We start from the raw sequence: 26,080 nt of genomic DNA, 5'->3' as shown, positions 1-26,080 counted from the left end.
AATGACAAGAATGGGGAAGAGTGAGGTGAAGTGAACCACAGCCACAAAACACGGTCAGACAAGGCGGCAAAAGGGCAGTGATCTGTCCGTCAGTATGAAGTTGGTGTGTGCTTTGGTGAACAAAAACTCCAGACTGGTAGCAGGAAGATGGGAGACTCGTGTTTCACTGGAATAGTGGTGAATTAAAACATCCTTTGTTGGGGACATTTCGGTGTAAATGCATCCATACAGGCAAGACAGAGGCAGACTAGACAGTGAAGAAAACAAGGCAAACATTAGAAATATAAAAACGGAAATATAGGATGAGTCGGGGATGAGTTCCTGCCCCAAGTGGAGGAGTTCAAGTATCTCGGGGTCTTGTTCGCGAGTGATGGGAGAAGGGAGCTGGAGATCGACAGACGGATTGGGGCTGCAGCTGCAGTAATGCGGACGCTGCACCGGTCCGTCGTGGTGAAGAGGGAGCTGAGTGTAAAAGCGAAGCCCTCAATTTACCGGTCGATCTACGTCCCTACCCTCACCTATGGCCTTTACATGACTAACGTCCCCTCTTCTCCCTACCTCACATTAGCCCCCATCTTTCTTCCAGGTGGAAAAGACCCGTCACCTTCTGGGAGAGGCGGCTCCCGTGGGAACAGCTCCCACCACCAAGTCCCTGAGTGAGTCTCTGTCCCCCAGCGTGAGCTCCAGCACTCTGTCCACGTCCACCTCCGCCTCCTCGCAGATCTCCAGCACCACCTTTGAAAGCGTGAGAAGGAGCTGGCCACCAAGGTGAGAAAAACGTGGGCTTAGTGGGCGTTCTTGTTGCTGCCTTCTTCCTTCTCTGCTCGGAGCTGATCGGTCTTGTTCCTGTTGTGTTGTAGTGCCTGCGCCTTCTGACACACACCTTCAATACTGAATACAACCAGCTGGTGAACAGCATCAGTGACTGCAAGGTGAGAAATAATACAAAGAAATTAAAAAATAGCCTTTCTGTGTCACATCAGGGAGTTCCTATATTGACGTCTACCTCATCCTGCTGTTGTTTCACTTCAGCTTTCTCTCATCTCACCGATCGGACGTGATCCATCCGTGACGAGCTTCAGCAGTGCCACCCTCACCCCTTCCTCTACCTGCCCCTCTCTCGGACTCCCGCTGTGGCTCCATGGGCCAGAAGTAAACATATTTTTAGGAACATTGACCTCGATCTGCAAACGGTTATTGACAGGTTATCCATTTGATTCTAACTTGGTGTGATTTGTGTTAAAGGACCCCTGAGAACAGCTCACGTGCCTCCAGTCCCTCCTGCTCAGACTGTGAAAACTTCCCGATGGTTCCCACTCTGGAGACCTCCTACCTTGCGCGGGCTGCAAAAGAACGAGTTCCTGAACTTGGTGCCTGATATTGAAGAAATGCGACCAGGGTGAGTAATGCCATATTAACCCAAATACTGTCACTATGACATGTGTCTCACAGACCAAATGTAAGTCGACACTCATGTTCTCTAGTTCAAGCAGAAATGATGTGGATCGATTCAAATTCCTGAGTCTGGATGATTTCAGCTGGAAACAAACCAACTCTGCTTCTTCCTCAGGTAATTCAATTCAATGTTATTTATATAGCGCCAAATCACAACAAAAGTCGCCTCAAGGCGCTTCATAGATACAGAGAAAAACCCAACAATCATATGACCCCCTATGAGCAAGCACTTTGGCGACAGTGGGAAGGAAAAACTCCCTTTTAACAGGAAGAAACCTCCAGCAGAACCAGGCTCAGGGAGGGGCGGGGCCATCTTCTGCGACCAGTTGGGGTGAGAGAATGAAGACAGGATAAAAGACATGCTGTGGAAGAGAGACAGAGGTTAATAACAGATATGATTCAATGCAGAGAGGTCTATTAACTCATACTGAGTGAGAAAGGAGACTGGAAAGGAAAAACTCAATGCATCATGGGAATCCCCGGCAGCCTACGTCTATTGCAGCATAACTAAGGGAGGATTCAGGGTCACCTGGTCCAGCCCTAACTATATGCTTTAGCAAAAAGGAAAGTTTTAAGCCTAATCTTAAAAGTAGAGATAGTGTCTGTCTCCTGAATCCAAACTGGAAGCTGGTTCCACAGAAGAGGGGCCTGAAAACTGAAGGCTCTCCCTCCCATTCTACTTTTAAATACTCTAGGAACAACAAGTAGGCCTGCAGAGCGAGAGCGAAGTGCTCTAATAGGGTGATATGGTACTACAAGGTCATTAAGATAAGATGGGGCCTGATTATTTAAGACCTTGTATGTGAGGAGCAGGATTTTGAATTCAATTCTGGATTTAACAGGAGAAATCTGCTCTCTCTTTCTAGTCCCTGTCAGGACTCTTGCTGCAGCATTTTGGATTAGCTGAAGGCTTTTCAGTGAGTTTTTTGGACATCCTGATAATAATGAATTACAGTCGTCCAGCCTGGAAGTAATAAATGGTAAATGCCCTGTATTTATATAGCGCTTTACTAGTCCCTAAGGACCCCAAAGCGCTTTACATATCCAGTCATCCACCCATTCACACACACATTCACACAATAAATGCATGAACTCTGAGACAGGATATTTCTAATTTTAGAGATGTTGCGCAAATGGAAGAACGCAGTCTTACATATTTGTTTAATATGTGCGTTGAAGGACATGTCCTGGTCAAAAATGACTCCAAGGTTCCTCACAGCGTTACTGGAGGCCAAGGTAATGCCATCCAGAGTAAGAATCTGGTTAGATACCATATTTCTAAACTTTTCAGGGCCGAGTACAATAACCTCAGTTTGATCTGAATTAAGAAGCAGAAAGTTAGCGGCCATCCAGGTCTTTAAGTCTTTAAGACATTCCTGCAGTGTAACTCATTGGTGTGTGTTATCTGGCTTCATGGACAGATAGAGCTGGGTGTCATCTGCATAGCAGTGAAAATTTATGCTATGTCTTCTAATGATGCTGCCTAGGGGAAACATGTATAATGTAAACAGAATTGGTCCTAGCACTGAACCCTGTGGAACTCCATAATTAACCTCAGTGTGTGAAGAGGACTCTCCATTTACATGCACAAATTGGAGTCTATTAGATAGATATGTCACAAACCAAACTGTACACTGGTAAACTGTTACAATAAAAAAGACCGTAATTTTCTTTACTCTTCTTTATTTATGTAACTTTTGTTTTCACTGGCAATTTAGTGTTAGGTTAGGACAAAAAACAAATTAGGAAGGTTAAAGACAGAACATTACTAGATTGTGGTTTTAATTAAAATGTAGCCTTTGACAATGCTGAACACATGAGAAGCTACTTTAAGGCATATCACCCAATTTGTAATATTGCTAAACATTTCTTAAGGCAGACAAGTCATGCTGGCTGGGTCAGTGTCATTTTTGTTGTAATTGATGTCTGGTTTGTTCTGTTCCCTAGTGATGGGTAGGGATGGGTACCAGTATCCGGTGTTCTGACATAATCCTTGAAATAGTAATAACACAGTATCCTCAGCAAAGATGAATTAAACAAGTTTTATTTTAATGGAAGTTTACTTCAAGTCTTCAGATTTTTACTGTCTTTTATTTGATTACTTTAAAGTATATGATTACATTAGAGTAATTAAATAAAGACAGTTTTGATGGAGCTCCTGAGCCAGCCCAAGCTCTCTATGAAGACGAGGAAAAACTCCCCTGGGGGGGCCAGACTGACGGGAAGAAACCTCGGGAAAGCCCATTCAAAGAGAGATCCCCTTTCCTGGGATGGCTGGGGGGGGTTACAGGAATTCCAAAACACTGAAATTTAAAGTGGGCCAATTAAAAAAAATTATTTCCTGAAAAAAAGAAAGGTAATTCATACATCACACATAAATGATAACGTCTGAATTGTGTGTGTTTGTGTGTGTGTGTGTGATAGGCTTATCTCAGCCAAGTGTGATGCTGTAGCTCCTCCAGCGTCGGCCGCGTCTCCGGGACTTTGGTTAAACAGGCGTCCAAGAAATCCCGGCAGTCTGGAAAGAAAGGAAAGAGAAAAAACATGAAGATGATAGTTCCAGTGGTCCAAGCCATCAGTCAGTCTTGAAGTGTGACGTTTTCTTACTTTTGGACAGATGTCTTTTGAATTTCAGGCGCTTTTTGAGGAAGCTCGTGGTGTTAAAGTCCCCGGCATGAAGCGCTTCGTACAGAACCACTCCCATTTGCCATACCGTGGTGGGTCCACACCTGTAGCAACTGCGCCCGTACCACTCGGGAGGGGAGTAAATTTCTGTACCTAATAAACAGACACAATTGCAATTTCTTCTAAAACAAAAGGCGAAAATTGTGACATCTGTGAAGAGCAAGAGCAGAATATGTTACCATAGAAGACGCGGTACTGCGACTGCTCCTTAACAAAGCAGCTCAGTCCAAAGTCGATGATACGAACACGCGGTACATCTGAGCCGGTCTCAATTAGAATGTTCTCACTCTTGATGTCCCGGTGAAAGATGTGTTTATCCTCCAGGTGCTTCGCAGCATCAACCAGCTGCTTCAGAATGACCTGGAAATAGAGCAGGGCGATATGACCAAAAATATTTATCACGATATACATTTGAAAAGTTGCGATAACGATATAACTGACACTAGACAAAATACTTTACAACTCCACAACTTTATTAGTGCAAAAAACCCCATAAATGTATTTTCACTTAAACAAGCAGCTGTTTTTTTTATGTGCATTAAAGTTATATAAAAATGTAACAGTGCAAATGCAAATTCCTTGCTGACAGTTTAACCAAAAGGCATTTCCAGTGGAAATTGGCCGACATATCCTCAGCATAACCATGTAAAATATCCACAAAGCTTAAAAAGAGGTTATTCACACACAATACGGTAATATCACGTTGAGGTGCAGTACGTATCACTCCGCGAGGCGCCTGCCTACGATAGCCGTAATGCTCCGACAATCCATCGAGCGGTGCGGCTTTGTAGCTTAGCAAAGTCGCCGTGTACATAAAATCGTTTTGAGGTCAGTAAACACAACCAGAATTCATACATAAGGCACACGGGATTATAAGGGGCACTGTCGAGTTTCAGAAAAATCAAAGGATTGATTTTAAGTGTGCCGTATTTTCCAAACAACACGGTAATAACGGCGGCCCGCTAGCATGCGCTACCAAAAATCGTGCTTTGTTGTGTATCTGACGGACGAAAGCTAAACCAGTTCCACACCACTAAAGTTGCAGCATTTTTACAAACCAGTTCTGGTTCATCCGTTTCATTCAACGATCCACTTTTGCTCTTCTCTTTCTGCGTCACCGCCATCTGCGTATGTAAACATAGGCACTGCGCATGCGCGTTTTACCTATTCTAGCGCGATATTTCATTTTCCTATCGTTGCCCAAAATTACACCGGTATTACCGTGAATGGTATGATATAGCCCAGCCCTACCTGGAAACGATGAAAAAGACAATAATCAATCAATGGGTTAATGTTTCTCTAATACTCTGTGCTTTGATTGAATGATGTACAGTCTAAGACTCTTCTAAGGCAAGTCAACTTGCCTTGGCCTTGTCCTCTGGCAAAAATCCTCCATTTTCTTCTATGTATTTATCCAGGTCCACAGCGGGGACAGGTCTCTCCATCACCAGGATCAGCTCTCTGCCAAAGTCAAACCACTCCAACAGAGACACTGGGGCTGATGTTTCCACTGATCCATCTGCTTCAGCTGCAAGCTTCAGCATGATGGCAACTTCCACTGACACATTCTTCCCGTTATCATCCTGAAATATTTCAACAAAGTGGATGATGAGGCACAGACGTTCCACAGGTGAACGCTGCATGCAATCCACTAATGTAAAAACAATTCAAGTCTTGCACATTTACCTTCACTTTGCAGTACACTTTCCCCTTTGGGATGTGTTTGATGGCCACCTAAAAGACACAGGGCATTGATGAGCATTTCCTCAGTATGACATCATTAAAGGTGTAAAACAGCATACATCTCAGCTTACGATATTATCCCTTATCTGCATTACTGCCTGTCTTACTACCACCATCTGAACACTTACTGGTAAATGATCCTTTATGCGGTAGCCAGAAAACACTGCTCCACATCCTCCTTCTCCAAGCCGGTGCTCCTCCACGTATCTCGCTTGGAAGTCACCTAAACAGACAAACACAAATTGGGTTTTACTACAGCTGTCACACAAATTACTCTCTGCTGTACCCTAAATGTTCATTTTGCTCTTCACCTGAATATAAAAGCTAAGCTGCTTGCTACTTACGTTTCTGTTCAGCCACTGACTTTTTGGCAACGGTTTTGGTTTTGTCCTGGTCCACGTTCTTTTTCTTAGGTGGGTCCCTGGTGTCTCCCGCAGCTTTCCTTTTGCCAGCCTTTTTGTTTTTACTGCAGCTCTCTGAAATCTCTATGCTGCAGTCTGCAGATGTGGAAAACACCAAAAGCACGTCAGCTTATTAGATAATAGACACAAATATCTCCCAAACACTAATATCTTCAAACTAGCAACCAGATGTACACTTAATCTACCCCTCACTCAACTAATTAGCCTACCTTTACCAGTGTCCAACCAGGAAGATGCCTGCCCCTTGTCACCGCTCACATGCTCAAGAAGTTTACGCTTCTTTGCTGTATTGGTTGTCCCCGCTTCATCTTGTTGGACCTTTCGCTTAACTCCCCCGACCACATGAGCATCTGAGCTGGTGGAAGGACCAGCCTGCTCAGTGACCCTCCTTCTTTTTATGGGGGTCGTTTTTTCAGGACTGGGCTTTCTTTTAGCCATCCTGCTCTTACAATCTATAAACAACAACAACACATTAGTGAAAAAGAGCGCTCGACATCAGGACTAGAAGGATTTTGATGTCATTGAATTTTAAATTAGTATTGCTTACAATATAATAACAAGTTTATCCTTTTGATAAAAAAAACACACCAACACGAGTCCATATTAGGTCTACTAAGTCTAGATACTGATGACACTTGTTGCTCTGTTTTCACTGCTCAGTCCAAGAATAAACTTGTCACATTATTTTACCAAAAGACAAAGTGCCCCAGTAACCTTTCTTTGATTAGACATGTTGCACTCAGGTTAGTTTCAATCAAAACCAGGATTTAAATCCTCTAAAAATGAATCATTTTATACACAGAGCCTCAACATTGTTAGAAATGTACATTCTGTTATTTGGGGGATTTTTTTTTTTTTACTTACTTTGATCTCCTGGATCTTTCTTATCTGCCTCAGTCGTAACTTTTCTTGTTTCCTTTTTCATCTTAATTTTTTGAGAACTTTTAAAATAGAAAATGTCACCTTAATGAGTGAATAGTCCTTCAAATGTCTGGATGCTTGACTTTTCTAACTAAGCTGTATAAGTCAGTTCTGTAAGTGAGCTTTAAAAGTAAACTCCGGAGTCTATGGCAACACAACATTAGAACCTTGCCTTTTAGTGACATCACTAAAAGGCAGTGTCCCAAGTAGTTTAAAGAAAAACACTCTGGCATTTCATATAATTCAGTAATTTCACATTAAACTTTCTTTCATTATCCTTTCATTATTTGTTTAAAGACTTGATGTGTGGATGCTACTATGAAGACTTCTAGTTGAGCAAACACTAATAAACACTGACTAGTTTATCTGAGATAAAATATAACACTTTTTTATTAAGTCAGTGTTAACTCTGTTTTTTTCTGTTAGGATCATTCAATAGTATCAGAAGAGAAAAGAAAAGTATGTTTTGTTTTGTTTTTTTTCTTCAAGATCTGTTCACATGTACTTAGCAAGAGTGAGTACACAGCGTTAAAAAATGGTACTTAGTGTAGTGAGGAAGGCGAAAAGCAAAGAGAGCATATGAAGGTAATATTGAAGAAGGCGCAGTTTTGAAGTGGTGAAAGGCAAAGGCATGAGTGCAAGCGTAATAAAAGGTAATAGGAGAGATGTCGAGCAGGCGGAGGACTTGGCTGGAGCAGGAAAAGGCAAAAGGGGAAACGCGAGTGCACGTCTGAAACTTCTTCACTGTCAGTGAATCCTAATTCTTAAGACTAACTAAGAAGAATAAATCTATGTATGAATGTCGTTTTGAGCACATCTCCTCTTTCTACTGATCAATTCTTCCACCTAGTGGATAGATGATCGTATTGCAGCTTGTCTCATCACCTGTTGTGTGTTTTGTGTGCTTTTGTTTTTGAACTGCTTCCCTCACAGTTGTACACAGTGCTAACATGTGCTCTTACTCTGTGTTTTATTCCTGAAGAAAAAGAAAGTGCCCAGCCCAGCAGGATGAAGATGGGCCATACGTCAAGAAGCCGCCAAATGCCTTCATGCTCTATCTCAAAGAGCAGAGGCCAAAGGTCATTGCTGAACTCAACATCCCTGGAAGTGCAGCCGTAAATGCAGTGGTGGGACAGAGAGTAAGTGTGTAACTCTGCATACATTTATGCATCTGTTAATGTTGTCTGCTCATGTTTTTGCATGTGTCCCAGCTGTCCTGTAGTTATGTGTAGTAGCAGTGCTCACAGTGTGTTCTTATGATCTTCTGTCCACAGTGGAAGTCGCTTTCAAACGACCAGAAAGCCAGATATTTCAAGCAGGACTCATTGGACTCCCCTGTTGCAGCCCTTCAGTTCCAGACAGAGGAAGCCTTTGTCGCAGACAGTGAGGAAGAACTGCTGTCAGTGCTGGAAGAGCTCGACCCCCTCCCCATCACTGCGCAGTCTCAGCAGCCCTCACCCACCCCTGCCTCTCCTGTAGATGCCTCTCAAACTGCATCAGTTCAACCCCGAGTTGAATTATTTCAAGACCGAGATGAGCCCATCTGTTTTGCTGAAATCCAAGAAGACATGTGGTCAGTGCTTGACTACCTCCCCGTCTCTCAGCAGTCTAATGTGCTCTCCTCTCCTCATTCACACAACTACTCGACTCCTAAACAAAATCTCATCTGTCCTGCTGATTCCCCTCCATCCAAACTGGCGTCCTCCCCTGTTGCATTCACTGAATTGCCGTCAACAACCCCCATCTTTTGCCAACTAATGAAAAACAATAATTTCATTATAGACGATTGGACTGATTTCAATTGAATTAAACTGTTACTCCTGTTATTTCAACATCTGTCTTTGTGTAAATAAATAAAAAAATAAACAAAAGATGCTTCTGTCATAAGTTACAGCAGGATGAAACAACCTTCATGTAGTTCTTGTTTTTAACCCTGCAAACCTTTAGTTCTTTTGTGTCCTTTCATATTCAGCACACATCTGTCAGTGTCCACTAACTGTCAGGGAAAAGCCAGATAAAAACACTGTGGGGTCTTTTGGGACACGTGCTGGTTGGGTTTACTCATAGATATCAGAAATGATCTGTTCTGTATTCAAAGGATACACGAAGGACGTTTGTATTAAATGCAATATAGCGACTGATCATATGCTGCTTTCTTTGGGGGCTTTTCACCAACATGTTACACAAATCCAGTTTCTAACTGAAAAGAAAATCCTTCACCATTTTCTAATCAAATTCCCTGGTTTCCCATGTCAGAGATGTCATGGCTGAAAGGATCATCGCATATTGAGCTCAAAGCTAAACTCTTGTGTAGGGCCATGTTTCCATGTTGCACCATTCATTTTAAAAAGTCCTGGTAACAAGAGACAGAGGTGACTTGATGTATTACAGTTACTTCCCAATTTACAGAAATGATGTGACTTCTGACATTTTCCTAGCAGGAAATGTGCTACTGTGGGACACTGAAAGAATAAACAGCAAGGCACGTTTTGTTTTAATAACTTTTCTTTACTTCATTTGTATGAACTAGGTTTACCTTACAAAATCTTATACTGTATATAATGTTTTATGTTTAATTCATGTCAATGTCAGCTCGTGTTTACTCGGGTGAGCAGTACCGGCCCACAAAGAGAATGCTCTTGGTGGGTTTATGTCGGATGAAGAAGATGAAGGGATGGTCGGCAACAAACTCAGCGGGAATCGTTATAGAGCGGACTTCCATGTCAACCCCAGTGGCAGCAGCAGCCTCAGCTCCTTCTTCATTTACATCCACCAAAGCCTTGTGGACAACTTTGGACACTATCAGGTCATTTGCTGGAGACATTCCTAGTAGATGAAGAGCCCAGAAATCAGTTGTGTTTTTTTCTTTACCAGATGATGTTTTGCAGTTTTTGTGCTCTCAATATAACTGTATAATTGATTCAGTGTGTCTCATTGGTGCAATATTTCTCACCAGAGAAGTCTCTCTTGTAGATGTCAAAAGCGTTCTCCATTCCCATGTTGGTCAGGATTTTCTCCAAGTCATACTTCTCCTCCATCTTAAATCGAGGGAGCTTGACATCAACCTCGTTGGGGCTCATCATGTCTGGGCGAGTCCAGTCCACAAAGTTCTGATAGGTCAGCTCCTTCTCCAGCTGTGTGGATACAGTGTCACTAGCTTGTCTGATTGAAACTGGACATTAAAGTACTGGTAAGTGCATCTTACCTTTTCCAAGCCTGTGGTATCATCTTCTATGTCATTAGGCAGGAATATGAGCATGCTGAGGTCATTTCCTTTATACGGCATCTCAAGAATCTGTCCAGAAACATTGTTTTTATTTATTACTCCATCAAAGATGATCTGACTTCCTAATCTAGAAATTTAGGCTGATATTTGTAAAAGACAAGTTTTAGATCATGCTGGTGAAATCCTGTAATAAGCTGAAAGTGATGGATGTTACCTTGCAGTTGGCCTCAGGAATGGTCGCAAAAGGAAATTTACTTTTCTGCTGCATCATCTTCACCGGCTTAGTGTCGTTCTGAAAAATAGGGGAGACAAGAGAAATGTTTTTTGTGTTTAGTCTCAAAATGATCTCAAAAAGTTCTGTCATGGTTTTATTCCAGCCATTGAGTGGATTTGGATGTAGAGCACACGTCACAACACAATTTGTTCTTGTTAGCCGAAGTTTGTGATGTGCTGTTGTTTGAGATTTATTTGAGAACTTACTGGATATTACATGAATAATAAACTGCATTGCATAACTGCATAAAGTTGGAAAGTGATCGTCCTAAAAGCACGATTTTATCCCCTCAGAGCTCCAGGCTTTATGTTCTCATTCAGCAAAATCCACAGCTCGTTTGTAGTATGACAGATCAAAGTATAACTGCACCATCCTATGCTGCCTTTCTGCACTGTTACCTTGTTCAGTCGAAACTGCACATCAGCAGTCTTCTCCTCCTTAAACTGCGTGTTCCAGCTGCCCTTGAAGTAAATGGCATTCACGAGAACCAGCTTCGTCAGGCTACCCACTGCATCCTGGCTTAGCAAGTCCTTGATTTTATCTGGTAAAAAGAATTTATGAAAACTATTAACTATTACCAAAGATGCACTAGTTACTGTACAACATCTTCAGCTATAAAATCAGAAAACAGGGCAACAGCAAGATGGTTTTTATTTTAAAAAAAAGGGGGAAAAAGCTTTATGATCAGTATAACAGGGAACAAAAAACAAAAATTCAAGCGTAGGCTTGAAGCCACTGAGGTGGTTGTTAGCGGGGGTGACGCGATGCTTCTGGTATGCATGAATTAATTAAACAGTCCAATAACTCCAGCAGTACTTATCTTGTCCTTTTTGGTCTTTGTTCCAAACATTTTAAGATAAAAGCGCAGCGGTCACAAACGTTTTGCCTTCTTATGATTAACAACACACCTGACGCTGATTACGTGCGTCCACCTTAAATACCTTACATAAACCTACCATACAGGAACTTAAAAAGGTGGAATCCTCAGTGGTGCTTGGTGCCACACCCTCAGGGACTTTAATGTTATATAAAAACACTGACAGCTCAATATCTGCCTCAGTCACTCTCCCTGATCCAGCTGAGTCACCAATAGGAAAAATCTGCTTTTCACAGGAACTTGGTAACAGCAATAAGAGAATACGTAGTTTATTCCAAGAAGATATCGTCTCTCTCCCATATATAACATCTTATTGGAACCGATATGTTCCAGATATCAAGTGGAAGACAGTCTGGATGGTCCCCCATAAATATTTGATTGTAAATAAGGTGAAAGAAGTCTCATTTAAAATTCTACATAAATGTTATCCAGCCAGTCACTACATGGTAAAATTTAAAAGGGACATAAATACTAATTGTACTTTCTGTGGGGATCATCCAGAAACTGTGACGCATCTTTTTTGGTACTGTTCTTTTACACAGAGATTCTGGAAGGAATTTAGCAGGTTTGTTATTGTCCATATTTTAAGGGAGTTTTCTTTACGATGGGAAAATGTTTTATTCTGTTTGTTTAAGTTCCCCAAGAAGTATGATAAATGTTTTTTATGATGAATTTGTTCATACTTTTAGCTACATTTTTTATCCATAAATGTAAGTTTACTAACAAAACACCATATTTCTGTCATTATTTTAAGGATGTGGAAATGTACATACAATCAATATCAGACTCCACCAACACAAAGGCTCTCAAAACAATACATGTATGTGTATTCTTATAATTGTTACCCTTTTCTTTTACCCTTGGCTTTTTGTGTTCATGTTCTGTTGTTTTGTATACTTCATCTGTTCGTATGTTGTATACTCATTGTTTGTTAAATAAAGTAAAAAAAAAAAAAAAGAAAGAAAAAGAAACTTAAAAAGGTTACCTCTAGCGGCAACATGAGGTATCAACCCAAAAATGGCTCCTACAAAAATAATGGGATTAAGATTGTCTCATTTCCAGCAGGTGGCACCACAGTCCTATAACCCTCATGGAAAGTCCTTGTATCCTATTATTATAGATGGTAGATTTATAAATGGCCTGTATTTGTATCGCGCTTTTATAAAAACAATGAATGAATTTCCTGCTGCACTTAAGATAATATAAAGATATAGAATCAATAGCAGCCAATCCTAAATGGGCCTGAAAAATAAAAATATGTTAAAGACACAAGTGATCAAAGTAGAAGTACCCATCACATAATATAATAAGAATAGAAGAATTGGCCTGCTATTTACAGCAACATACTGCTGTGATGGTTTTATTAATAGCATGAAACCAAACAGTAAAACCCAGAGATAGTGCTGCTTAATACTGAATAGAAATTAGACTGGAAGAACTGGAAACAGAAAATAATGTGGACGGTGGACAATCCGGTAATAATGTCTCAACTGAACACAACACAACTGATCCCCAAGGATTTACAGTGGAGATCATTTAAAGTTACATTATGCTTACCTTGTGTCTGCTTCTCCACCCAGCTGTTGATGTGGACCCTGGCCTCCTCTGCATTTCCTTTGAAGTCCACAGACTCGAGCTCAGCGTTGTAATGCTTTTTGGTGCCTTTTAAAAATTCCTGGAATTGTGAAAATAAGTCACTCGAAACAGATTCAACAAACTACGGAGACTTCAATCAAGTTCAGTCACTGTGTTAAAACATTTTCAGTCCTTTGGATGCAGTTGAAGCTTGAACTAACCAGTCAGCCTTTGTCTAATAAAAGATTAAAGCAAATAGCTTGTTGGATGCCAATTTAAGTAGCCAGCATAGAAAAATACACAGATTGTGGGTAAGCTGGTTTGTAACGTTTCGGTTCAGATGGCAGCAGTTTTTGCTGACAAATGTAAGTTTTAGTATTTCTAAGTATTAATAAATTACTGTTTTACTTCTTTATATATTTCTTTATACTATTTGCAAATATTTTAAAAGTTTAATCTGCTGTGATGACTGGAACACAAAGGAGAGAAATGGTGCCTTGTCTCTTGTTATGAACTGTAAATAGCTAAGTGCTTAGAGCAGCTGGTCCTAGCACACTTCAAATCCTGTCTCCCCCCCACCCTGGACCCCCACCAATTTGCATACCGCCAGAACAGGAGCACAGAGGATGCAGTCTCCATCGCACTGCACTCTGTCCTCTCACACCTGGACAACAACAACACCTACGCCAGAATGCTGTTTATAGACTTCAGTTCAGCATTCAATACAATCCACCCCTCACAACTCATCAGGAAACTGACAGACCTGGGCATCAGTTCCCTCATCTGCAAATGGTTACTGGACTTCCTGACCAACCGCCCCCAACATGTCCGGCTGGATAACCACTGCTCATCTACCATCACAATGAACACCGGTGTACCACAAGGCTGTGTGATGAGCCCTTTCCTCTACTCCCTCTTCACCCACGACTGCAGACCTGCTGATGGTTCCAACACCATCATTAAGTTTGCAGATGACACCACGGTGATTGGCCTCATCAGTGACAACGATGAGGCCGCCTACAGGGAGGAGGTGGATCGTCTGGCTGAGTGGTGCGACACAAACAACCTGCTGCTTAACACCGAGAAGACCAAGGAGCTCATCGTGGACTACAGGAGGAATGCTGACCCACATCCACCCATCCACATTAAGGGGACGGCTGTGGAGCGTGTGAGCAGCTTCAAGTTCCTGGGAGTCCACATCTCCGAGGATCTCACCTGGACGACCAACTGCTCCAAGCTGGTCAAGAAGGCTCACCAGCGCCTCTTCTTCTTGAGGACTCTGAGGAAGAACCACCTGTCCTCAGACATCCTGGTGAACTTCTATCGCTGCACCATCGAGAGCATCCTGACCAACTGTATAACAGTCTGGTACGGGAACTGCTCTGCCTCGGACCGGAAGGCGTTGCAGAGGGTCGTGAAAACTGCCCAGCGCATCGCCGGAGCACCACTTCCTGCCATAAAGGACATCTACAGGAAGCGGTGTCTGAAAAGGGCTGGGAAAATCATCAAAGACCCCAGTCACCCATCACATGGACTCTTCACCCTCCTGCCCTCTGGGAGGCGCCACAGGAGCCTCCGGACTAAGACCACCAGGTACCGGAACAGCTTCTTCCCCACAGCTGTCAGACTCCTGAACTCTGCCTCCTGACATCTGACCCACGTTAAACTCATGGACTGAACATACACACACCCACAATGGACAACTGTACCCTCAAACACACAATAATAACATGGAGTGAACCACCACTCACAACCACTAGCACTTTATATAGCCTCTGTAGAAACTATCTACACCCTCACTTATCTTAACTGCACTACTGTATAGCTCTGTGTAAATAATCATTCTGTACATTCAATAATCTTTAATCCTACAACTGTTTACAACTTGCATAGTTGCCGGGGATTCCCATGATGCATTGAGTTTTTCCTTTCCAGTCACCTTTCTCACTCACTATGCATTAATAGACCTCTCTGCATTGAATCATATCTGTTATTAACCTCTGTCTCTCTTCCACAGCATGTCTTTATCCTGTTTTCCTTCTCTCACCCCAACTGGTCGCAGCAGATGGTCCCGCCCCTCCCTGAGCCTGGTTCTGCTGGAGGTTTCTTCCTGTTAAAGGGGAGTTTTTACTTCCCACTGTCGCCCAAGTGCTTGCTCATAGGGGGTCATATGATTGTTGGGTTTTTCTCTGTATCTGTAACCGGAAGGTCGCCGGTTCGATCCCCGGGCTCTCTGTCCTGGTCGTTGTGTCCTTGGGCAAGACACTTTACCCTACGGCCTACTGGTGTTAGCCAGAGGGGCCGATGGCGCGATATGCCAGCCTCGCTTCTGTCAGTCTGCCCCAGGGCAGCTGTGGCTACAACCGTAGCTTGCCTCCACCAGTGTGTGTGAATGTGAGAGTGAATGAATAATGGCTTGTAAATGTAAAGTGCTTTGGGTGCCTTGAAAAGCGCTATATAAATCCAATCCATTATTATTATCTATGAAGCGCCTTGAGGCGACTTTTGTTGTGATTTGGCACTATATAAATAAAATTGAATTGAATTACCTGAGGAAGAAGCAGAGTTGGTTTGTTTCCAGCTGAAATCATCCAGGCTCAGGAATTTGAATCGATCCACATCATTTCTGCTTGAACTAGAGAACATGAGTGTCGACTTACATTTGGTCTGTGAGACACATGTCATAGTGACAGTATTTGGGTTAATATGGCATTACTCACCCTGGTCGCATTTCTTCAATATCAGGCACCAAGTTCAGGAACTCGTTCTTTGCAGCCCGCGCAAGGTAGGAGGTCTCCAGAGTGGGAACCATCGGGAAGTTTTCACAGTCTGAGCAGGAGGGACTGGAGGCACGTGAGCTGTTCTCAGGGGTCCTTTAACACAAATCACACCAAGTCAGAATCAAATAGATAACCTGTCAATAACCGTTTGCAGATCGAGGTCAATGTTCCTAAAAATATGTTTACTTCTGGCCCATGGAGCCACAGCGCGAGTCCGACAGAGAGGGGCAGGTAGAGGAAGGGGTGAGGGTGGCACTGCTGAAGCTCGTCACGGATGGATCACGTCCGATCGGTGAGATGAGAGAAAGCTGAAGTGAAACAACAGCAGGATGAGGTAGACGTCAATATAGGAACTCCCTGATGTGACACAGAAAGGCTATTTTTTAATTTCTTTGTATTATTTCTCACCTTGCAGTCACTGATGCTGTTCACCAGCTGCTTGTATTCAGTATTGAAGGTGTGTGTCAGAAGGCGCAGGCACTACAACACAACAGGAACAAGACCGATCAGCTCCGAGCAGAGAAGGAAGAAGGCAGCAACAAGAACGCCCACTAAGCCCACGTTTTTCTCACCTTGGTGGCCAGCTCCTTCTCACGCTTTCAAAGGTGGTGCTGGAGATCTGCGAGGAGGCGGAGGTGGACGTGGACAGAGTGCTGGAGCTCACGCTGGGGGACAGAGACTCGCTCAGGGACTTGGTGGTGGGAGCTGTTCCCACGGGAGCCGCCTCTCCCAGAAGGTGACGGGTCTTTTCCACCTGGAAGAAAGATGGGGGCTAATGTGAGGTAGGGAGAAGAGGGGACATTAGTCATGTAAAGGCCATAGGTGAGGGTAGGGACGTAGATCGACCGGTAAATTGAGAGCTTCGCTTTTACACTCAGCTCCCTCTTCACCACGACGGACCGGTGCAGCGTCCGCATTACTGCAGCTGCAGCCCCAATCCGTCTGTCGATCTCCGGCTCCCTTCTCCCATCACTCGCGAACAAGACCCCGAGATACTTGAACTCCTCCACTTGGGGCAGGAACTCATCCCCGACTCATCCTATATTTCCGTTTTTATATTTCTAATGTTTGCCTTGTTTTCTTCACTGTCTAGTCTGCCTCTGTCTTGCCTGTATGGATGCATTTACACCGAAATGTCCCCAACAAAGGATGTTTTAATTCACCACTATTCCAGTGAAACACGAGTCTCCCATCTTCCTGCTACCAGTCTGGAGTTTTTGTTCACCAAAGCACACACCAACTTCATACTGACGGACAGATCACTGCCCTTTTGCCGCCTTGTCTGACCGTGTTTTGTGGCTTTGGTTCACTTCACCTCACTCTTCCCCATTCTTGTCATTAAATCAGGCTGTTCTGCAACCATGGCAGCCATTCACTCTATGGCTCTATTCATGGTGTATTTTACCCCTTCACCAAAGGCCGTTCTCGTTTCCAACATTATATTTGCAGTGTTCGTCTATCTATCAATATCTGCGGAGTATTTTTTTTAACGAGTATCCCATTTTCTAAAGCACAGCATGTAAAGGGTAGCTCGGTTAGCAGGATGCTAGCATGTAGCGCTTAGTGAGACACGCCTCAGACGAGTTGAGCAAAGACCCCGTCTGTGTACTTTATACGTGAGCAACGGATTTAAATAAAATTAAGGTTTCAAAAGACAAACTTGAAGATAAAAAAATATATATATACTCACCGGAGAGCCGCCAGGGTTTGCCGCTGCCATCTTGGCGCTCCTAAATTCAAAACTGCCTCTGCAGTCAGGCAGGGGAGGCGTGGAAATTGTCTTTGAGTTAGTCAAACGTTTTCCTTAGTTCGAGTAGATGATAAAAAAAAAATAATACCGGTAATAATAAATGGGATTTTAAGTAGGACTAGGCGTTCTGTAATGATCTCTATTTAGGAGAAAAACTTAATCACTCACCTTTAAACAGCTCTCTTTTAGGAGACACACTGCTGGCTAACGGTGTCATGTGATCAAACAGCGTAATTTAATTGGCTGAGAGCCACTCGACTCGATCTGGTGCTGATTGCTCTGGCTTGGGTCATTAAAGTTCATCACTTTTGCAGGTGAATTTTCTTCAGGTGAATTTTTGCAGGTGAATTTTTTTCAGGTGAATTTTTGCAGGTGAATTTTTTGCAGGTGAATTTTTGCAGGTGAATATTTTTGCAGGGAAATTTGGAGGATAAAAATTCAGTGTCATAAATTCAATGTCTAAAAATACTTGAATTCTGATGATACTATATTTCTTCCATAGACTGGGGATGTTTCATCTTCACTACATCCTCTGTTTGATTGTCTGAGCGATGTCAAAAACTGGTTATGACGTAACTTTCTTACTTTAAATGAAAAGAAGACAGAAATTATTGTTTTTGATAGAAATATGCCTCTGGGACAACTGACTGGCACATTCGGGCCTGTTGCTAACCACCTTACTGATGCTGCTAGGAATCTTGGAGTTTTCATGGATAGTTCCTTCAAACTAGATAAACAGGTCTCTACTGTGGTAAAAACCAGCTTTCACCAACTACGCCTAATTTCTAAGGCTAAACCTTACATACCACACAAAGATCTGGAGAAACTCATTCATGCTTTCATCACTTCAAGACTGGATTATTGTAATTCTCTCTACTTGGGCCTACAATCTTCTCTTCTTCAGCGTTTGCAGCTGGTCCAAAATGCCGCAGCACGTCTCTTGACCGGCACTAGAAAGTACGATTCTATCACCCCTGTTCTGGAAAATTTACACTGGCTTCCTATTAAATACCGAATTGATTTTAAAATCTTATTGTTTACTTGTAAAATTCTAAACAATATGGCACCTGACTACCTAGCTGATCTCCTCTGTCTGTATAGCCCTCAGAGAGCACTAAGATCATCGGGCCAACTGCTCTTAGTGCAACCTAGGTCTCGGCTGAAGACCAGAGGAGACCGTGCCTTTGCCGTTGCTGCACCCAGGTTATGGAATACTCTTCCTCTTCATATTCGCGCATCAGATTCCATTCAGTCTTTTAAATCACGTTTAAAAACGTATTTGTTTAACCTGGCATTCAAGGCGATTTAGGGTAATTTACATCTGGCTTTGCATTTGGATTATGTAATTATTTTATATTTTATTTATATCTGTAATTTATATTTTATATTGTGATTTTTATCTGTATCATGATTTTACTGGAAAACACTTTGGTGTACTTCGGTCTTTAAAAATGTGCTATATAAATAAATTTTGATTGATTTTGATTGATTGATAGATACCCGTCAAAACCAGAAATTACAGCAATGGCAAAGAGAATAGTGCAGTACTACCCTATGCTACAGGACCAAGGCATCAAGAATACATGGGTAAGTGAAATGCATCCACTTCAATACCAAAGTGTTTCATGTTGGACATTTTAGTAGTGGTTTGAAAAATGTATTAAATGTCCTATACAGGTTACTGTGTACACACAGCTAAACAAAAGACTGCAAAATGTGAGATCCCCCCAAAAAGCCACTCCAGATGGGAGACATTCAAAGAGGTAAGGCTGCAACTAATTAATTTTAATTTTAGCAATGATAATTCTGTTATTCATTTTCCTCATTAATTGATAAGATGTTTAGTCAGTACGATGTCTGAAAGTTGTGAAAGTTTTTCCCCAAAAGTCTTCTTTTGTCCACAACCTGACAATTTTAATTTCCACGATAGAGGACAAACAAAAAAGCTAAAATCATGTTTGGGCATTTTATTAAGGAAAGAAAGAAGTGATCCAAAATGATCAATCAAGTATTTGGTGACCTGCCTTTAGTTTCCTCACCTGTTTTAGCATGAAAGGAAGAAGCACTTTGTATATATGAAAATGGCTATACAATAAAGATATGAATTGATTGAGTTTATAGTTGATAACTAATTGATTAACTGACTAATCTTTGCAGCTCTGCCAAGAGGCGACGTCTTGATCAGCCAAGTGACGTAGAAGAAATGGATTCAAGTGACTCAACAATCATTCTGGATCTGTCCACAGAAGGGAGGAGCAGCCCAGAGTCGGCCAGTAAAACAAGTGAGTTAGAAGGTGAGTTTCAACTTTACATTTACAAACCGGTCACTGTGTGGTCATCATAAAAAAATAAAACAAATATACCTGCATGTTGAGTCAAGATGGCAGTCCTGACATGACAGAAGTAAAAGGCTTTAAAATGGGCATCAGAAAATGATAACTACATCACATTTTTCCTGTTTTATCATCAGTTTGTTAACATTTCTGTGGAAATGAATGTTAATAAAGTATTGGTATTAATAAAAGCCAGTATATTATAAATTTAAAGAGCTGGGTACTGTGGTGTGTTTATAGTATAAGTCTGTGCAACATCACTGTCTATAACCACTCAGTATATCATGTAAAGTAATGTTTTTAAAAACAATGTGCCTCACTAGAGGCTTTTTTTTCTCTTTTTAACTGTTTTTTTAATTTAGGTTCCAAACTAATTTTTTAAAATGTATTACCCTGACACAAAATATCTCTTTGCTATGTCTTTAAGGAAAAAGGAAAGCACAAAACCTACTTGAAGAAGAACCCTCTACCCTGCCAAGTCCTAATAGTGAGTCCATCCAACTGCCTCATGGCTGTGTGTGTGTGTGGGCACATCTTTATAGTGGTGCACTTGTGTGCCTACATATAATTGTATATGATTGCATGACCATATGTAAATTGGCATTTACATGGTAAATATTTTGAAAAATGAATAAGTATTTAATAGTTAAGTTCAGAGCTGTAGTTTTTTGGGGGGTTTTAAGATTTAACTCCATTAAAGTATAGTCTATATTTTTTTATGGCAGATTTCTGACACTTGTCATTTTAATGACATGAGATTTTTTTTTAAAGTGAGAGACATTATAATTTTGTGTCTTGCAGCAAACAAGCCTGCAGATATCAACAGTCCAGACACCCACTGTCCAGCAACATTGGCCAAACACTACAAGACCCTACAAACTTTGTTTAAAAGAAAAAACACAAACCACCAGGATGTCTCTCAGCCAGAAGAGCATTCATTGATTCAAATACTATTCGCGAGGAGGACAGACACAAAAAGCTTCTAGAAGCATATCCTTGCTTCAAGGACATTGGACATGTAAGTCATTGTTGAATCCACGTGATTCAAGCCAAACAATGTTTATCATACCGACTTCTTGCTCCTCAGTGATGCATTGACATGTTTGTATTGGTATGCTGAATATTTTATAGGTGATGGAGGAGCTTCATCACATTTTGGATAAAGAAAATGCCAACTTCATCAATGAACTGAAGGGAAGATGGCAAGCTTTCTTTTTTTTTTGACTAGAAGGTGCAGTTTTTTGGTGTATGGAAAAAGACGCTGAAGCCCCCAATGGGAATGGATAAAGGTAAGCAATGATGTTTTGGTGTTATTGGTCATCAGAGTATAGTTTGGATCTTTAAGCATGTTAAAGCAGTAGTCCGTAAAGTAATGTCACTGAGGACAGGAGGAGGAGAATTTGAAATTTTAAAGGCCTAATCCCCCACTCCCCCTCTCCTTCTTGAAGGAGCTGAAAGCCGCACCTTTATCAAATCAAATCAAATCAAATCACTTTTATTGTCACATCACATGTGCAGGTACATTGGTACAGCACATGTGAGTGAAATTCTTGTGTGCGAGCTTCACAAGCAACAGAGTTGTGCAAAATACAATAATGTAAACAAGCAAAATACAAGAATGGCTACATCTGAAACTAATAAATATATGTACAATATATAATAGTATATGCATTTCTGGATGCTAGTTACGCGCAGGGAAAACAGACTCAACACTACAAAAGGCTAAAAATACAAACCAACAGGCCAGTTTAGGAAAAGGTTGTTGTGTAGGCTCACTACACAACATACAATGTAAGATAAATCCCTTTTTGTTCCCCCTCCCTCCCCTCTTGAGCATTAAGTTTTACAGACTGACATTAATGCAATGTAGGCCAATGTAGGTGTAGTTAGCATTTAAGCATAAGTCATATTAGCCTACTGTAAACACAGTATACTACAATTATCTACACCATTTAGCATTTTTTTAGGTTACTGTGACAAGCTTAAACTATGGATTACAGCTTTAACTTTCATGTGCTAGTGTCTTGTTGTTCACCTTTTCAATCCACGATGGTTGTCACTGGCCAAATATTTGTTGTTGTTTGTTTTTTTTGATCTTGAGGATTTTGTTTAAGTTTGGTAATGAGATGATGATTCTTTTTTCTGTATAGCTGAACAGGCTCTTGAGATGCTACATGTGCTGCCATCACTGTTCCCATCCACCTCTGCTCCTCCAAAGAGGGCACGGGATGCGAGTGAGGCTCTGGTGCATGTCCTTGAGGTGAGTTGTGTAAAATGTAGTAGTTGTTTTTTGTTTTTGTTCTTTTTGGGACAACAGTATTAAAAAAATGCTTCTGATGAGTGCCAAAGTATTTTATATTCACATATTATATGTTCTAAGCCTTCAAAAGGCACCTAAAACACATTTTTGGAATGAGGGTTCTCACATGTTAGATCTCTGTGACCAGTAAATACAAACATGGATGCATTACGTGGTAGCACATTTTTATCACCTCAATGATACCTAACTAAATGTAGCCTTGGTTTTCTGTTTTTCAGGAAGGCTAGACAGATGTGAACAGTAATTCCATCGAGAATAATTAAAAGTAGCAATTTCAGATGTGTTTTCTCAGAACCTCAACTTTTGTTGTAATTTAGCTTTAGTTATGTGTTTGAAACAAAAGTGCATCATCCTTACAAAAGTATGTCTGTGTTATCTGTTAAAGGACCAAGAAGACCCTAATACCTATCTGATGAAACGTCCTCTCTCATGCCCAGTCCTGATTGTGAGTCCATCCAACTGCATCCTAGCGGTAGGAGATGTGCCAATAACCACGTTTCCAAAAGACTTGGTTACCGAGGGTGCTTTATACCTTATGGCCTACTATTACACCCTTCACCTTACATACCCAAAATGTGTAGCCACTCTGCTTTCCGTCATACAGACGGAGGTTCTCTTGGACAAAATCCATGAGAAAGATCTCACATCATCTTACAAGAAGAGCATAATGATAATAATAATGGATTGGATTTATATAGCGCTTTTCAAGGCACCCAAAGCGCTGTGGAGCAGGGAAATTATTTTACTGCTATTGTTAAATAATCATCATCATTACCATTGCATTAATAATATAATCTGCAGCATTGATATTGTATTCAGAGGTTTAAACAGTGTGTGTGTCTTTCAGAAAGACTAAGTTGCAGGAGTTGACAGGAAGTTGCAGAGAGTTTGCAGAAGTGAAAGCAGAGTCTAAGTTATTCTGAGGAGCAGGCTAGACGAGGCTATTTGAATTACTAGGTTATTCAAATTGTCTGTTATACTTTTATATTCTTTTATTAAGCTCTTAGTAGAGGTTCTTGATTAAAACATTTATTCAACATAGTACATGTAGTTTCAGTTAGGTTATTACACATAAGGATGAGCCTCTGGTCTGGTAAAAGGTCAGAAGTGCAACGGGTGAATTGAGAGAGCATTTGAGGACGACATAGACACACACACACACACTCAGAGAGACTCATGTATAGGTGAGAAGTTGGTCATGTTTGTCTCTGGAAAGAGGAACAGCGTCTGGCAGGATGTGGGGCTCGTGTTTCAGACGAGATAGAAGACAATGTTCTTTTAAACCGTGTTAAAAGTCATTGTGGTTTTGATTTGACGTATACCGGTATATATATTCTGTCTGTGACGTATGAAGGGGCGTCTTTAATTCAAACCCTGATGCTATAAAAATCTGTGTATGCTTTGATTAAGTCGAAGATCAATCCCTGTCTGCGTACAGAGTGGTCTTCCCACGCGTGTATTCATTAAAATCAATTGTTTGACCAATGGTTGTTTGTACGCTCCTTCCTCAATTATGTGAACCTTAAGATTTGGGGGCTTCGTCCGGTGGTTGAGGAGGGAGAGAATTGGAGGTGTAGACGGAGAAATTCGGTGGTCTGAGGTGGTCGGACGGGCAGACATGAGTGCCAGTGGTCGAAGTGAGTGGGCATAAGCCGGCTTATCCAAAGGTAAGACACTACCTGTTGAATTATTTCCAAAGTGTGCCAAATTGGACATGATAAAATTTAAGTCTACTCACTGAAATTACTGGTAGATGTCTGTTTTGATTTTGATGAAAAATCTCATGAGTTGAAGCAGTTAGAGTCTGCTACGAAGAAGTTAAAGCAGTTAGAGTCTGCTAAGAAATTGGGTTGGAGTCCCAAGGAAAAAGAAAACAGTGAAAGTGAGTTCGAGGCTCACGTAGGATTTAGGGAATTTGGTCATTTTGTGGGTTAAAGTCCTGGTTGGTCATTAGGTCAGACCTTTGTTGGTCATTTTGTGGGTTGGAGTCCCCATTGTCCATCAGGGTAGATCTGCCTCAGTCATACACTTGTTTTGGGTGTTGATTGTTGTTTTAAAGTGTTATAAATTTTTATAGGACGGCAGTTAGAGTCTGCTAGGAAGCGCAGAGCCCGGAGGTTACGCTCCCTCCTTGTCGTGGACGCGCGACATTGACCTGTCGGCGAACAGGGTTAGTTCAGTTTGGCTTGACTGTGGGGTACAGGGCATCCTGGAATTAAACTAGGAGTTAGTCTCCTTACCGTTTGGAACGGTAGTCTGCGCTTTTTTGGCCAGCAGAAGTTGGACTTCGGGCGTGTAACTTTAACTTAAAACTTCTGGGTAAGCCTTGGCTGTGAAACGCCAAAAAATAGAGCTTCAGGCAAAGTTTGGGTTGGTTGACGCTTTTAAATTAACTTAGGGATTTTAGAGATGAGGCCAGAAACAGTTAGTCTGATACTGGTTAATTGATCACAAAAAAGTTGGACTTTACCGGTTGGACCGTTAACTTAAATTTGTCAAAATTGTTTAGGCGCTGAAGCTGACAGATCTGACAGTGGTTGTAAATATAAGACGTCTTTGTAATATAAAATAAGAGATCTCTGTGTGAAAGGAGTCTGAGGCAATGCTGGAGCTATTTTTAGACTGTGTGTGTGTGAGTATGAAAATGCAAATTAGTAAGCAGTGAACTGTTTAAGCCACAGCTGGTTTTACAAATACTGCTGCAAACATTGTTGAATGTGTGTTTAAGACACCATTTATGTTCATTAGAGGGCTATAAATAAAGTTTTGAGTTGCTGTAGTGGATGTATAGTAATTGACTGAGTTTGGATGTAGATATATAAATATAGTGAGTGCATTGTATATACTTAAGATTAACATATTACTTTCAGTAGCAACTTCTCTCCAGCAATAGTTGCTGGTGTGTTTTATTTTTTCAATTTCTTGTGTGTGCTGTGAGAATTAATAGAGGTTTCAATCGTTTTTTTCTTTGTTTTTGTTGACTTGCTCTTTCTGATTATGACAAGCATGTCTAAAATACTTTTAGGAAAGCTTGTTTTGAGTTATATTCCTCAACTCTGGTCACAGTTTAAGTGTGTGAATGTGGTGAGTAGAAGGTTTTGAATGATAAATAAAGGTGTGAGAGGATTATGAAATCATTGTGTGAATGATGCTACATTTTGGATCAAAAGTTAGTAGAATTACAGAGGGTTTGTAGATTGTAAATACAAAATAAGTTTGATTAGCCTGCAGAAACAGAAAAGCAGCTTGAGCTGCTCTGAGAAGCTGCGTGCTGTGTGTGTGACAGGAAATGGTGTGGGTGACAGGAAGTTTGCTTAATTACAATTCCACTATTCATTCACTCTCGCATTCACACACTGGTGGAGGCAAGCTACGGTTGTAGCCACAGCTGCCCTGGGGCAGACTGACAGAAGCGAGGTGGCCATATCGCGCCATCGGCCCCTCTGGCATGGCTGAGTGGACTGCTTTTATTGGCCAGTAAAGCCAATATGGTCAGATGGACTATAGGAAAGCACTTCCTCTCTCCTTCCACGGCTACTACAGTCCATGTTGGTTGTGATTGATTTTTGTTTGTAATTTGGCCAGGTTAGCCCAGTGTTATAATTAAGGGTGCACGATAATATTGGCTAACATGCCGACATTTTGTGTTTGGTCTGTGCAGTGCAGAGACAGCCTCGCTTTTAGTTAATTTTAAGATTTTTCTTTTTTTTATATGTTGA

At 41.4% G+C, this 26,080-nt stretch overlaps 3 protein-coding genes across 3 annotated transcripts; 1 reads left to right on the top strand and 2 right to left on the bottom strand.

Annotated features, from left to right (window-relative positions):
* The first annotated feature begins 1,013 nt into the window (after nt 1-1,013).
* Nucleotides 1,014-9,097, top strand: LOC113024477 (uncharacterized). The gene is made up of 4 exons (XM_080303121.1): nt 1,014-1,152; nt 1,246-1,399; nt 8,209-8,365; nt 8,501-9,097. The coding sequence occupies exons 2-4, from the start codon at nt 1,389-1,391 to the stop codon at nt 9,029-9,031; spliced, it is 699 nt and encodes a 232-aa protein (XP_080159247.1). The 5' UTR covers nt 1,014-1,152; nt 1,246-1,388; the 3' UTR covers nt 9,032-9,097.
* Nucleotides 3,803-7,393, bottom strand: LOC145429501 (serine/threonine-protein kinase pim-1-like). Its single transcript, XM_080303104.1, has 9 exons — nt 7,170-7,393; nt 6,515-6,757; nt 6,228-6,380; nt 6,012-6,106; nt 5,827-5,874; nt 5,505-5,723; nt 4,320-4,500; nt 4,063-4,233; nt 3,803-3,973 (listed from the first exon to the last, which is right to left on the bottom strand). Exons 1-9 carry the CDS (start codon nt 7,228-7,230, stop codon nt 3,882-3,884), a joined length of 1,263 nt encoding a protein of 420 aa, XP_080159230.1. The 5' UTR covers nt 7,231-7,393; the 3' UTR covers nt 3,803-3,881.
* Nucleotides 9,098-9,713: 616 nt separating the features above from the next.
* LOC113024473 (leukocyte elastase inhibitor-like) lies at nt 9,714-15,784 on the bottom strand. Its single transcript, XM_026171598.2, has 7 exons — nt 15,728-15,784; nt 13,161-13,278; nt 11,125-11,267; nt 10,667-10,744; nt 10,432-10,521; nt 10,180-10,360; nt 9,714-10,052 (listed from the first exon to the last, which is right to left on the bottom strand). Exons 1-7 carry the CDS (start codon nt 15,767-15,769, stop codon nt 9,826-9,828), a joined length of 879 nt encoding a protein of 292 aa, XP_026027383.2. The 5' UTR covers nt 15,770-15,784; the 3' UTR covers nt 9,714-9,825.
* Between the last annotated feature and the right edge of the window lie 10,296 nt (nt 15,785-26,080).

This window comes from Astatotilapia calliptera, chromosome 6, assembly GCF_964374335.1.
Source record: "Astatotilapia calliptera chromosome 6, fAstCal68.1, whole genome shotgun sequence".
NCBI lineage: Eukaryota > Metazoa > Chordata > Actinopteri > Cichliformes > Cichlidae > Astatotilapia > Astatotilapia calliptera.
This window is presented reverse-complemented; position numbering and strand designations above follow the sequence as displayed.